At 42.7% G+C, this 15,823-nt stretch overlaps 1 protein-coding gene across 1 annotated transcript; it reads left to right on the plus strand.

The window, feature by feature from the left end:
• The first annotated feature begins 2,211 nt into the window (after positions 1-2,211).
• On the plus strand, positions 2,212-4,018 carry LOC135516402 (cystatin-B-like). Its single transcript, XM_064940682.1, has 3 exons — positions 2,212-2,529; positions 2,634-2,735; positions 3,540-4,018. Exons 1-3 carry the CDS (start codon positions 2,461-2,463, stop codon positions 3,666-3,668), a joined length of 300 nt encoding a protein of 99 aa, XP_064796754.1. The 5' UTR covers positions 2,212-2,460; the 3' UTR covers positions 3,669-4,018.
• The last annotated feature ends 11,805 nt before the right edge of the window (positions 4,019-15,823 follow it).

Here is a 15,823-nt window from a genome sequence, read left to right on the forward strand (position 1 = left end):
TGCCAGTCTCTGTTCATCATATATGCAGTCATTTTAAACCGTATCTACATGTACATACTACCCCAATCAGCCTGACTAACCCGTGTCTGTATGTAGCCTAAATACTTTTATAGCCTTGCTACTGTATGTAGCCTCGCTACTGTTTTTCACTGTCTTTTTACTGTTGTTTTTATTATCCTTACTTACCTATTGTTCACCTAAAAAAAAATTTGCACTATTGGTTAGAGCCTGTAAGTAAGCATTTCACTGTAAGGTGACACCTGTTGTATTCGGCGAACGTGACAAATAAACTTTGATTTGATGAGCAGAAGAAGGATAGTGTTTGAGGGTCAAAAGCATGTCCTGTTAAGATGTGAGGAATTTGTGATAAAGAAGCACGGGTTGTGTTTTCTGAACTGAAGGAGTAGTGTAACGATCCTAGCCTTGAGAAATCCCCCAAGTGAGATTTCGCTCTTGGCATCTCCCTTGGGGTTCCTTTAGGGCAGGGTTTCCCAAACCTCTCCTCGGCCCCTCCAGACGTTTCACCCTTAACTGACACACATGGTTCAATTAGTCAACTAATTATCAAGCCTTTGACAAATTAAATCAGGTGTGGCTGTTTAGGTGTCACATGTGCTCCCCCTCTGGCCTCTAGGTCACCAGGATGCTCGTTATGGCGCACACCTGTCACCATCATTACGCGCACCTGCACATCATCAGAATCACCTGGACTCCATCACCTCTCTGATTACCTTCCCTATATATGGCACTCCCTTTGGTTCCTTCGCCAGGCGTTATTGTTTATGTTCCAGTGTTAAGGCCGTGTGCTCTTGTTTTGTGTTTATTTATTGAAACACTCACTCCCTGAACTTGCTTCCCAACTAAGTGCACATTACATTAGGGTTAAAATAAAAATGTGAAACTTCTGGGGGAGATGGTGGAGAAACCCTGTTTTAGGGTCAGATGCCCCAGGGTAAAGCTCTATTTAGGGTGATACTCACCCCTGCCATTAGCTGCAATATGGTCACCTGTTCCGGTTAGGTCCATGTCCTCCGCTGTGACTTTTGATTACAATAATATACAATTAACATGAGGCAGCCAGGACTGGCATATGTTATCTATTTAGAAAACAATTGTTACACTTTACATGCGTAAACAAACACAAACTAAATAGGTACCGGAACTGACCTGAGAGTGTGAGCTGTAAAGAGACAGTCAGCTGCTCTTACCACGAGCCTTGCCCTTGTCTAATGGCTGGAGGTACAGCAGAGGCAACATAATTCACGCAAGGCCTGGACTAAAAGGTCTAAGGCCTCAAGACATGCTCAGTGGTATGTACCCATTTAGTTGTTTGTTTACGCATGTAAAGTGCGAGGCCTTAGACCTTTTTTTGTCCAGGTGACTCCTTTAGGTTATGAAATAAATGTATTTCCATGTGCTTCCACGATTTGGTATTATTGAAAACCTTTTACATAATTCACGGCAAACAGCTATCTAAACCCAATGTTCACTAGGGTTGCTAACGTTCGCATACAAGATACTGTCACAGATAGGTGAGAACATCTTGTAGAACATCTTTGATACTGTTGGCCAAGCGAATACATATCACTCCCTGTCTACAAGATGAACCAATATCCGTAACTGATTGAAATAAATTAAGAGTTTAGAGTTATGCCGACCGAAAGACAGTGAATACTAGATTATTTGTATTTTCTTGTCCGATAATTTACCTCGCGTTCTCACCGTAAAATAGATATCTGCATCCAAATAAGCAGTTGTTTCTTTGTACTAAATAGCACAAACTCAGGGCGCGTCGAGATTAAGAAGGGGTGTGGCATCAGGCCTCTGCTATTGAGTTTGTGCTATTGGTACCTAAAAACATTGTGCTTATTTGTTCATGTAGCACATATTAAGAGTAGACTGTGTTGGTATACGCACAGATAGGACAATGAGACCGATTTCACCGGATGTATAATTATGTAGCAGTCGCTTGGCAGTTATTTCGCCCACCAAGCAAGGAGTTTTTGTATGGAGGTCAATGAGTGTCGAATTTGTTAACAAAAAAATGTATGTCTTATTTGTTACGCGAGGGATATTTGATCGAATAAACGTTTCGTAATGCTTACGTTGTTAGAGTGAACTGATATGAGTAGGACACGTGACATCCCGGCAACTTTGAAAAAAAAAAAACACTTTATATCGCAGTTCGCTCGAGGTGGAGCTACATATTCATGACATGAGGCGAGCAGCATAGAATCTCTCTCCAATAATCAATCTGAGCACCAGGCTTGTCGATATGTTCTCCGAATAGCCTCTCTCTATTTGGTGGGGAGTGGACATTTCAACCGGATGCTTCAGATTTCATATCCGGTGAAACATGTGACTTCTTGTTTTGTCTTTGGTGTTAAAGTGGGCGAATGTGGTGTTTGGTATAACGTGCGATAGTTTCAGTGACGGTGTTCGGTCAGTCTGACAGTAAAGATGCCATTGTGTGGAGGAACAACTGGGCCAAAGGATGCCACTGAAGAGGTGCAGAAGATTTGTGATGAGGTGAGAAAAGAAAGGGGACTGTCCGTGTGTGTGTAGATCGAGTAATGAACGCCATTCGCCACCAAATGTAGTCTACTAAAAGATAACCATGTTTTTGCCCACAGATGAAGCCGCATGCAGAGCAGAAAACGGGGAGGAATTTTGACGTTTTCACAGCGAAAATTTACAAGACTCAGTTGGTGGCAGGGACCAACTACTTCATCAAGGTTTCAGATTATTTCTTGCTACGTAACACTTTACATTACTGTCCCCGTTTTACTGTGGTATGTAATTAGTGTAACAAGTATTGCAATAACTCATTCTTCCTAACCTCAGCCCTACAGAACACACTTCTTAGCCCTATCCAGGCTGTGTCACATCTGGCCGTGATTGGGAGTCCCATAGGGCGGCACACAATTGTCTTCCGGGTTTGGCCTGTGTAGACCGTCATTGTAAATAATAATTTGTTTTTAACTGAATTGCCTAGTTAAAGGTGATGTAACCCTAGTACAGGGTAAATAGTGTAGGAATGGGTCTTTACAATACATGTTACACTTTAATTACCCAGTAAAAAGGGCACTGTAATGTGTAACTAAAGAGGGTGGTTTATAGAGTTTATTTGATAGTACCCTTTCAGTAGCCTACATTGTTACACTGTAAGCCAAGTGTCCAGTGGACACAGACTGCATTTCAGTGCGTTGATACTGGATTCCATTTCACATGTTCCATGAAACATGGATGAATGTAACTTGTCAGTTGTTAGAGGGCCCTAACACTCATCCATATATGTATATAGTGTTATTCCAGTCCTTCACTTAGATTTGTGTGTGTTAGGTAGTTGTGGAATTGTTAGATATTGCTGCACAAGCAATTGTTAGATATTGCTGTCGGAACTAGAAGCACAAGCATTTCGCTACACTCGCAATAACATCTGTTATCTATACTGTTACAAATGTGTGTGTGACCTGTTCTCTGTTCTTACCACTGTGTCCAACTGCCTGACTCTGACCTCATCTCTCTGTGTCTTACAGGTTCATGTTGGTGGTGAAGACCATGTCCACCTGCGCGTGTATAAAATGCTGCCACACGCCGGAAGCAAACTGGAGCTGACCAGCCTGCAGGAGTCCAAAGCCCACAGCGACCCCATCGATTACTTCTGATTAACCCTGACCTTTGACCCCATCAAGTACTTCTAATGACCCCTGTGACCCAGCCGCAGTCCGAGCTGAACCCCGGTGCCTACCCTACCCAATACACCACAGCCTCCTTTCCCAACACATAATAGATCTATGGTCATTCTACAGCCCAGGTAGCCTTTTAATATCAGTTTTCAGTGTTTCTTAAAATGATTTTATAATATGTAGCTAATAGGAAACCTTCATGTATGAAGGGAAATTGAAATAATGAATGAGCTCCACAAACATGAATGTATATTTGCCTACTCAATTAAAGACAATATACTATTTTGCCACGTGGTTAATAAATCATAATACTTTGTAACGAAGATGAATTCCTTATCCATTATCGATGGTCTTTGAACACAATTTCAAACCTAGATCAACCCATCGCCCTCAGGTGACGGGTTAGTCCCTGCAGCAATGTTCCAACATTTAGTGGAAAGAAGAGTGGAGTCTGTTACAGCAGCAACAGGGGGACAAAACTCCATATTAATGCCCATGATTTTAGATTGAGATGTTAGATGAGCATGTCCATATACTTTTGGTCATGTGGTGTATTTATTTTAAATTTAATGTGTACATTTGTTTACATCCCTGTTAGTGAGCATTTCCCCTTTGCCAAGAAAATCCATCCAATGGACAGGTGTGGCATATCAAGAAGTGGATTTAAATAAAATGCTCCTTACACAGGTGCACCTTGTGCTGGGAACAAAAGGCCACTCTAAAATGTGCAGTTTTGTCACACAACACAATGTCACAGATGTCTCAAGTTTTGAGTGAGCATGCCATTGGCATGCTGAGAACAGGAATGTCCATCAGAGCTGTTGACAGGGAATTTAATGTTAATTTCTCTACCATAAGCTGCCTCCAATGTCCTTTTAGAGAATTTGTCAGTACGTCCTATTACTCTGACATTTCACATTCTTAAAATAAAGTGATCCTAACTGACCGATAATGGATTTTTTTTACTAGGATTGGATGTCAGGAATTGTGAAACTGAGTTTAAATGTATTTGGCTAAGGTGTATGTAAACTTCCGACTTAAACTGTACGTAGTTTATGGAGGGTATCTGTACTTTACTCTCTTTAGATTTGACAACTTTTACTTCACTACATTCATAAAGAAAATAATGTACTTTTTACTCCATTTTCCCTGACACCCAAAAGTACTCATTACATTTATTTTAAATGCTTAGCAGGACAGGAAAATAGTTCAACTCACACACTAATCAAGAGTCATCCCTACTGCCTCTGATCAGGCAGACTTATGAAACACAAATGCTTCGTTTGTAAATTATGTCTGAGCGTTGTAGTGAGCCCCTGGCTATCCATATTTTTGTATTTTTTTGTGTGTGCCATCTGGTTTGCTTAATATAAGGAATTTTAAATGATTCATACTGTTTCTTTTGAACTGAAGTATATTTTAGCAGTTACATTTACTTTTGAGACTTTAAAACCAAATACTTTTAGACTTTTACTCAAGTAGTATTTTACTGGGTGACATTCACTTTTACTTGAGTAATTTTCTAACAAATCTTTACTTTAACTCAAATGACAATAAGTTACTTTTTCAACCACTGCATAAAGGAAGGTCCATAAAGAAATGGTTTGTTGAGATTGGTGTGAAAGAACTTGACTGGCCTGCACAGAACTCTCACCTCAACCTCATTGAACGCCTTTGGAATGAATTGGAACGCCGACTGCGAGACAGGCCTGATCGCCCAACATCAGTGCCTGACCTCACTAATGCTCTTGTGGCTGAACGGAAGCAGTGGCTTCTTCCTTGCTGAGCGGCCTTTCATGTTATGTCGATAGAGGACTCGTTTTACTGTGGATATAGATACTTATGTACCTGTTTCCTACTGCATCTTCACAAGGTCCTTTGCTGCTGTTATGGGATTGATTTGCACATTTTGCACCAAAGTACGTTCATCGCTAGGAGACAGAACGCGTCTCCTTCCTGAGCGGAATGATGGCCGTGTGGTCCCGTGGTGTTTATACTTGCGTACTATTGATGTGTGCTTTGTAGTACCGTCAGGCTTTTGGAATTGCTCCCAAGGATGAACCAGACTTGTGGAGGTCTACAATTTTTGTTCTCAGGTCTTGGCTGATTTATTTAGATTTTGATGTCAAGCAAAGAGGCACTGAGTTTGAAGGTAGGCCTTGAATTACATCCACAGGTACACCTCCAATTGACTCAAATTATTTCAATTAGCCTATCAAGCTTCTAAAGCCATGACGTCATTTTCTGGAATTTTCCAAGCTGTTTAAAGGCACAGTCAACTTAGTGTATGTAAACTTCTGACCCACTGGAATTGTGTCCGTGTGAATTATAAGTGAAATAATCTGTCTGTAAACAATTGTAGGAAAATGTATCTGTGTCATGCACAAAGTAGATGTCCTAACCGACTTGCCAAAACTATAGTTTGTTAACAAGAAATTTGTGGAGTGGTTGAAAAACGAGTTTCAATGACTCCAACCTAAGTGTATGTAAACTTCGGACTTCAACTGTAAGTAGTACTTTTACTTTCTATATTTTACTATGTTTTTACTTAAGTACTTTACACCACTGGCTTTATGCACAGGAGCATTGTCATGCTGAAATAGGAAAGGGCCTTCGCCAAACTGTTTACAAAAATTTGGAAGCACAGTATCGTCTAGAATGTCACTGTATGCTGTAACGTTAAGATTTCCCTTCACTGGAACTAAAGGGCCTACGCCGAACCATGAAAAACATCCCCAGACCATTATTTCTCCTCCACCAAACTTTACAGTTAGTACCAAGCATTGGGGCAGGTAGAGTTTTCCTGGCATCCGCCAAATCCAGATTCAGACTGCTAGATGGTGAAGCCTGATTCATCACTCCAGAGAACGCATTGTCGGCGAGCTTTACACCACTCCAGCCAACGCTTGGCATTGCGCATTGTGATTTTAGGCTTGTGTGTGGCTGCTGAGCCATGGGAAACTATTTCATGAAGCTCCCAACGAACAGTTCCTGTGCTGACTTTGCTTCCAGAGGAAGTTTGGAACTCGGTAGTGAGTGTTGTAGCTGAGGACAGACCATTTTTACGCGCTTCAACACTGACGAACTGGTCCCTGACGAACTGACTTGTTGGAAAGGTGGCATCCTATGACGGTGCCATGTTGAAAGTCACTGAGCTCTTCAGTAAGGCCATTCTATTGCCCATGGTTGTCTATGGAGATTGGAGAGTGGGTCAGAGCAGCTCAGACAGTCACTTGGCTGTAGAGGGGGTGAGGGGGGGGGGTAGTGGGTCAGAGCAGCTCAGACAGTCACTTGGCTGTAGAGGGGGTGAGGGGGGGGGGGTAGTGGGTCAGAGCAGCTCAGACAGTCATTGAACTCCTGAGGAAAGAACAGCACAGGAGAGGATCATTGAAGTGCATATATCTGTGCGTGTGTGTGTGTATTATGGATCCACATTAGTTCCTGCCAAGGCAGCAGCTACTCTTCCTGGGGCTTATTATGGATCCTCATTAGTTCCTACAAAGGCAGCAACTACTCTTCCTGGGGTTTATTATGGATCCCTATGAGTTCCTGCCAAGGCAGCAGCTACTCTACCTGGGGTTTATTATGGATCCCTATTAGTTCCTGCCAAGGCAGCAGCTACTCTTCCTGGGTTTATTATGGATCCCTGTTCGTTCCTGCCAAGGCAGCAGCTACTCTTCCTGGGTTTATTATGGATCCCTGTTCGTTCCTGCCAAGGCAGCAGCCACTCTTCCTGGGGTTTTTTATGGATCCCTGTTCGTTCCTGCCAAGGCAGCAGCTACTCTTCCTGGGGTTTATTATGGATCCCTGTTCGTTCCTGCCAAGGCAGCAGCTACTCTTCCTGGGTTTATTATGGATCCCTGTTCGTTCCTGCCAAGGCAGCAGCTACTCTTCCTGGGGTTTATTATGGATCCCTGTTCGTTCCTGTCAAGGCAGCAGCTACTCTTATTGGGGTCCAAACAAAATTAAGGCAATTACATCACCCAAAATGGTAAGGGTAAAATAAAAGAGTACATCACACAACACATTATTACACCACTACTCTACCACTACAATACAACACAACACATTAATACATCAATACACATCTACAAAACAACACGTTATTACACCACTACACATCTACAAAACAACACATTATTACACCACTACATATCTATAATACAACACATTATTACACCACTACACATCTACAATACAACACATTATTACACCACTACACATCTACAATACAACACATTATTACACCACTACACATCTACAATACAACACATTATTACACCACTACACATCTACAATACAACACATTATTACACCACTACACATCTACAATACAACACATTATTACACCACTACACATCTACAATACAACACATTATTACACCACTACACATCTACAATACAACACATTATTACATAGCACTACATATCTACAATACAACACATTATTACACCACTACATATCTATAAAACATCACATTATTACACCACTACATATCTACAATACATTATTACACCACTACGTAGCTACAATACAACAAATTATTACACACTACTCTACCACTGCACATCCATAATACAACACATTATTACATTTACATTACATTTAAGTCATTTAGCAGACGCTCTTATCCAGACGCTCTTATCCACCATTACATATCTACAATACATTATTACACACTACTCTACCACTACACATCTACAATACATGTATAATACCACAATATTACATTACAATGTACGTGTGTGTAGAGTGAGTATGGTCTTCAACAGAGCAGCCCTGGCTCTCTTCCAGGTACGGCGACAGCAGCGGATGAACATCTGGGCAGAGGGATTGCTGACTTCCTCCTCTTGCTCAGGGAAGAGCGGAGGCTGATATCCCAAGGAACACTCGAAGATCAAAAGACTCGTGGCAGAGGAATGAAGGGTGTTGCGGTCGTACTCAACCCGTACTGACTACAGGTGACTCCAGGTGGTAGGGTTGGCGGAGACTAGGCAGCGAAGTATCGTCTCTAAGTCTTGGTTGGCTCGCTCCGATTGGCTGTTGGACTGGGGTTGGATACGGAAGACAGGCTGGCCGACAACCCAATGAGCGAGCTGAATGCCTTCCAGAACTGGTACGAGAACTACGGACCCAGGTCGGAGACCATGTCCACCGGGAGTCCGTGGATCCGGAAGACATGCTGCACCATAAGCTGGGCCGTCTCTTTGCCTGAGGGTAGTTTGGGGAGAGGAATGAATTGGGCGGCTTTGGAAAACCGGTCGACCACAGTCAGGATGGCAGTGTTGCCCTCAGACGGGGGGAACCCCGTGACGAAATCCAGGGATATATGGGACCAGGGACGGTGAGGGACAGGCAGTGGTTGGAGAAGACCAGCCAGAGCTTGCCGAGGAGTCTTGTTCTGTACTCAGACCGTGCAGGCGGCGACAAACGTGGCAACATCCGGAACCATTGTAGGCCACCAAAAGCGTTGTTGCACGAAGGCCAGGGTCCGACGGGAGCCAAGTTGGAAAGCAAGCCTGGAGGAATGGGCCCACTCCAGGACCGCGGAGTGGACAGCATCAGGCACAAACATCCAGTTACCTGGGCCTTGCTGAACACCTCCCGGAGGTCCTGGTACTCCACAGGAATGGTGAAAAGGTCCGGAGCAACCTCTGAGCCCCCAGGAAGACGTCCCGGGGCAGGTTGCACTGACTTCAGACAATGGGCGTGGCAGAATGGACTCCAGCCCATGATAGCACCTGTAGACCAGTTTGAGGGGATTGTGTCGCTGGAGCCAGGAGAATCCCAAAACCACGGGAATCTGGGGGGACTTGAATGAAATCTCATATACATAAGTATTCACAGCCCTGAGTCAATACTTTGTTGACGCACCTTTGGTGGCGATTACAACTGTGAGTCTTTCTGGGTAAGTCTCTAAGAGCTTTCCACCCCTGGATTCCATTATTATTTTCAAAATTCTTCAAGCTCTGTCAAGTTGATTGTTGATCATTGCTAGACAATTATTTTCAGGTCTTACCATAGATTTTCAAGTAGATTTAAGTCAAAACTGTAACTCAGCCACTCAGGGACAATCGCTGTCTTCTTGGTAAGCAACCCCAGTGTTTTAGGTTAATGTCCTGCTGAAAGGTGAATTCATCTCTCAACGTCTGGTGGAAAGCAGACTGAAACAGGTTTTCCTCTAGGATTTTGCCGGTGCTTAGCTCCATTCCGTTTGTATTGGATTGTATTGGGTCTGTATTGACGTGTGTTTTATTCTGCAGGTTGATGGGTATGCATATGCATATCTATTTTGTGCATGACACAAGTAATTTTTCCAACAATTGTTTACAGACAGATTATTTAACTTATAATTCACTGTGTCACAATTCCAATGGGTCAGAAGTTTACATACACTAAATTGACTGTGCCTTTAAACAGCTTGGAAAATTCCAGAAAAGGATGTCATGGCTTTAGAAGCTTCTGATAGGCTAATTGATGATTGAGTCAATTGGAGGTGTACCTGTGGATGTATTTCAAGGCCTACCTTCAAACTCAGTGCCTCTTTGCTTGACATCATGGGAAAATCAAAAGAAATCAGCCAAGACCTCAGAAAAAAAATTGTAGACCTCCACATGTCTGGTTCATCCTTGGGAGCAATTTCCAAACTCCTGAAAGTACCATGTTCATCTGTACAAACAATAGTACGCAAGTATAAACACCATGGGACCACACAGCCGTCATACTGCTCAGGAAGGAGACGCGTTCTGTCTCCTAGAGATGAATGTACTTTGGTGCGCAAAGTACAAATCGATCACAGCACAGCTGCAAAGGGCCTTGTGAAGATTCTGGTGTAAACAGGTACAAAAGTATCTATATCCACAGTAAAACGAGGCCTATATCGATATAACCTGAAAGGCCGCTCAGCAAAGAAGAAGCCACTGCTCCAAAACCACCATAACAAAGCCAGACTACTGTTTGCAACTGCACATGGGGACAAAGATCATACTTTTTGGAGAAATGTCCTCTGGTCTGATAAAACAAAAATAGAACTGTTTGGCCACAATGACCATCAGTATATTTGGAGGAAAAAGGGGGAGGCTTGCAAGCCGAAGTATACCATCCCAACCGTGAATCATGTGGGTGGCAGCATCATGTTGTGAGGGTGCTTTGCTGCAGTAGGGACTGGTGCACATCACAAAATAGATGGCATCATGAGGTAGGAAAATTATGTGGATATATTGAAGCAACAACTCAAGACATCAGTCAGGAAGTTAAAGCTTGGTTGCAAATGGATCTTCCAAATGGACAATGACCCCAAGCATACTTCCCAAGTTGTGGCAAAATGGCTTAAGGACAGCAAAGTCAAGGTATTGCATTGGCCATCACAAAGCCCTGACCTCAATCCTATAGAAAATTTGTGGGCAGAACTGAAAAAGCGTGTGCGAGGCAAGGAGGCCTACAAACCTGACTCAGTTACACCAGCTCTGTCAAGAGGAATGGGCCAAAATTTACCCAACTTATTGTGGGAAGCTTGTGAAAGGCTACCAAATGCTAATTGAGTGTTTGTAAACTTCTGATCCACTGGGAATTTGATGAAAGAAATAAAAGCTTGAATAAATAATTTTCTCCTATTTTTCTGACTTCACATTCTTAAAATAAAGTGGTGATCATAATTGACCTAAAACATGGAATTTTTCCTAGGATTAAATGTAAGGAATTGTGAAAAGCTGAGTTTAAATGTATTTGTCTAAGGTGTATGTAAACTTCCGACTTCAACTGTAGATGTGAAAATGCCTCAAATATGAGTTCCCAAAACCCCAAATCTCCAAAATATATGCCCCACAGTTGCTGGACTCTGATGGCATCTCAAACACTTTGGGTCCACATTTAGACTTCCATGTGTTTAAGACCAGTCCGGGCATTGACTTGTTGAGCACTCAGTCTTAACCAATGCAATAACTTGTGTCCTAAAGATACACTTTGACATCAGCATAAATTTGATGATTTATTATATTATGATATTGATGATATTTTTCTAATATCTCTGACCCCTGCATGACCTTAGTGTATGTACTGTATTTATGTCTGGAGCACTGTTTCCTTGGTGACAGTGGCCATCATCTCCTCTAAGCAGCTGAGGCAGCCAAAATGGCAGTGATGTACAGCCAGTATGCCTCGCTATACGCGCTGACCAATGTGGTGAGTCCTCTCATTCTCTGTTTTGTGGTTGTTGTTTTTTTGGCGCTTGTGATGAATAAGTAAGAAAATAAGTATTCTAGAGAGGCTGGAGCTTACTGCTATAGGTGAGCACTGTAGCACGTCTGCCTGTTAACATTTTACTTGATATTATGCCATTATTATGTCTTTCTCTCTCTCATCCCTGTCTCTCTCTTGTGTGGGTAAAATGTCCCCCGTCGGACAAACATTTGGCCAACCCACCAAAACAGACAAGGGCATGGTCACTAGCAAACAGGAGCTAAAAACCTTCCTCAAGGCAGCCTACTCCCTGTCTGTCAATCACAAGTAGCTGGGCACCCCTCAGAAGACAGTGGAACGAGCCAGATTGGTATGCCTATTGCCATGCAGAAAGCCAAGAGAGTCTGATAACCCAGGTAAAGAATCTACTGTGGGTCAAACCATTCCTGAACCCAGACAAGGGGTGGTTAATCCCGGACAGCTACAGATACGTTGTGGAGGAAAGAGTGGTGCGGTTCACTCTAGATGGTTTCTCCAAGGTGATGGGGAGGTTCAGGCAGTACCATGCCTCAGTGTAAAAAGGAAACATGAGGGGCCCCAAGCCCCAAAAAGTAACACATAAAGAAGAGTTACACAGAGACAAAGCACCCAAAACCTCTTGTTTTCCTCCAAATTTACTTTAGGAACAGGAAATCTGTACAACTGGGCAGTATTGAAGAGCTACCAAACAATAGCTATAACAAAATGGCTACAGAATCACTTAGTAGAAGCACAGATAGAACAATGAGACAGATATTTCACTGGATGTTTAAATGTGAAGCATCCGCTTGGTGTTTCCACTGACTTCCAAATAGGTAGGGAGAGGAAGCCCACTGGCGGGCAGTGGGAAAAGATTGAACAAGATGGATTTTGGCCGACATTCTGTAAATGTTCTCATCAATGAAACATTTGATCTCAATACAGTTTTCTGTTTCCAAAATTAGAATATGTTATGAACAGAATGGACTAAGGTTTGTAAACTTTAACCTTTGCAAAAGTTTTTTTTAAATGGCATTTTTTTAGGAGTGCAAAGGAGAATTGAGTTATTGCACATGCGCACTTCACAGAGTAGGCGTTTCCTAACGAAAATATGCAGATGATGCTAGAATGCGCCAATAGGATCTCGCTAGCTTGTGCTTAGCTCTGCCCCCCCCCCCTTGCTTGTTCTGCCCACTATAGCTCATTTGTTCCCATTGGAAATGACTGGCTGTGGTCTATCTTGGTATAGTCATAAAAATCTTTGGTAGCAGCATTGGGTCTTTATTTGAAAAATTGTTTGTGAACAGCACTGGGTCTCCCCTCAACAATAGTGGCAACAAAGATAACAGTGTTCAGCATAAGGAAAACATGGAGTATCTGTACAGTCAAAACAATCTCTTTAAGCTTAGTGACAATGGGTTGGACAATAGGTCAGAGCCTAAAAGCAAGACCGGGAAAGAAATGGTCCTAGAGCAAGCCTCAGTGCGCAGACAGGATTCAACTCTTCCACTCGGGTCACTTCCTCTTCCTCCACCCACACAGGAAGTGGTGTCATAGGATGCCACCTTTCCAATAAGTCAGATTGTCAAATTCCTGCGCTGCTAGCGCTTTCCCCAATCAAAAGTACTGTTGTTGTGAAGTGGAAATGTCTAGGAGCAACAACGGCTCAGCCTCAAAGTGTTAGGTCACACAAGCTCACAGAACAGGAACGCCGAGTGCTGAATCGCATAAAAATTCTCTGTCCTTGGTTGCAACACTCACTACCGACTGCCTCTGGAAGCAAGTCAGCACAAGAACTGTTTGCCAGGGGTTTTCATGAAATGGGTATCCATGGCCCAGCACTCGCACACAAGCCTAATTTTTATTTTTTACCTTTATTTTACTAGGCAAGTATTTCAATGACAGCCGAGGAACAGTGGGTTAACTGCCTGTTCAGGGGCAGAATGACAGATTTGTACCTTGTCAGCTCAGGGATTCGAACTTGCAACATTTCGGTTACTAGTCCAACGCTCTAACCACGAGGCTACCCTGCCGCCCTAAGATCACCATGCGTAAGCATCGGCTGGAGTGGTGTAAAGCTTGCCGCCATTGGACTCTGGAGCAGTGGATGCGTGATCTCTGGAATGATTAATCACACTTCACCATCTGGCAGTCCGACAACAAATCTGGGTTTGGCGGATGGCAGGAGAACGCTACCTGTCTGAATGCATATTGCCAACTGTGAAGTTTGGTGGAGGAGGAATAATGGTCTGGGGCTGTTTTCCATGGTTCGGGCTAGGCCCCTGTAGTTCCAGTTAACAGGAATGTTCATGGTGGTATGGCTACAAGCAAAGGAATACATTTTCACCCATTTCCCCCCCCGAATTACGAGGCGAAGGTCGAGTCATGTGTCCTCCGAAACATGACCCGCCTGGCCACGCTAATAACACAGTTCAAAATTAATATTGCTATACTTTTCCAGACGTCACCACCACCCACACACACAATTATTCCCACTCAAAATAGGAATCATTTGATTTACTTTTTAAATTAATATTGTGTCAAAGCCAGACTTCACCAAATCAAATAGATGTTTATGTACAGTATTGACACCCTTTGTAACGGCTTTCTTGGTGAGAAGGAGAGTCGGACCAAAATGCGGCGTGGCTATTGAGATTCATGTTTTAATAAAACAACTAAATCACAAACGTGCAAAAACCAAAACAGTCCTATCTGGTGCCACAAAGACAGGAACAATCACCCACAAACACACAGTGAAACCCAGGCTACCTAAATATGGTTCCCAATCAGAGACAATGACTAACACCTGCCTCTGATTGAGAACCATATCAGGCCAGACATAGAAATAGACAAACAAGACATCCAACATAGAATGCCCACTCAGATCACACCCTGACCAACCAAAACATAGAAACATACAAATAAACTATGGTCAGGGTGTGACACCCATGGTAAAGATGAACAATAATGACTGTATAAAATAAATAATTCAAATACCGAGCTATATTTTATGCTGTATATAATTTTGGATGAAATTATATTATTTTATATCAATACTAATTGCTGAAAGGGAGAGATTTTGTTTAACAAGTAATACTTTTTTCTCCAAAAGGTAGGGGTCAAAATGATTGACACCCCTAAATATTCTTATAAAAGTAATCAAACGTTTAGTATTTGGTCCCATATTCCTAGCACACAATGACTATGTCAAAGTTGTGACTCTGCAAACTTGTTGGATGCGGTTGCAATAGGTTTTGGTTGTGTTTCAGATTATGTTGTACCCCTCGCCATGACCAGTAATGGTTTTGGGAGAATCATTTTGACCCTCTGTAACTTTCTCACTCATCATTGTTCACAATTCATTTGCAATTATCCATAACCATGGTAGCATCCACATTCTTGTAGAAGTGTTAAATTCTATTCTCATTTACAATAACAGTATAGAGTCATTATTGCTCATCTTTATTTCATACAAAGTGAGTGTGCTTTACACTAGGAGTAAAAAATAAAAAATAAACTTCACCGTGATCGTATTGAAAAAAATATTATTTCGAAGGAGTGAACTTTCCCCAACTTAGACAGCTGGTGGTTGTTGTTTCAGATTTTGGAGGGGATGAGGTGGTGGACTGTGTGACAGTGGAGCCCTTCATGCTGTTCGACTGTGTGAAGCTCACCAACAACACTGCTAAAGTGGACAGGAGGACACACTGTGTGTGTGTGTGTGTGTGTGTGTGTGTGTGTGTGTGTGTGTGTGTGTGTGTGTGTGTGTGTGTGTGTGTGTGTGTGTGTGTGTGTGTGTGTGTGTGTGTGTGTGTGTGTGTGTGTGTGTGTGTGTGTGTGTGTGTGTGTGTGTGTGTGTGTGTGTGTGTGTGTGTGTCAGGTGACTGTACAGCAGGGTTGACCCTGTGGTGTAAACAGCAGTGTAGTGAAACACATT

Source organism: Oncorhynchus masou, chromosome 27, assembly GCF_036934945.1.
Source record: "Oncorhynchus masou masou isolate Uvic2021 chromosome 27, UVic_Omas_1.1, whole genome shotgun sequence".
Lineage (NCBI taxonomy): Eukaryota > Metazoa > Chordata > Actinopteri > Salmoniformes > Salmonidae > Oncorhynchus > Oncorhynchus masou.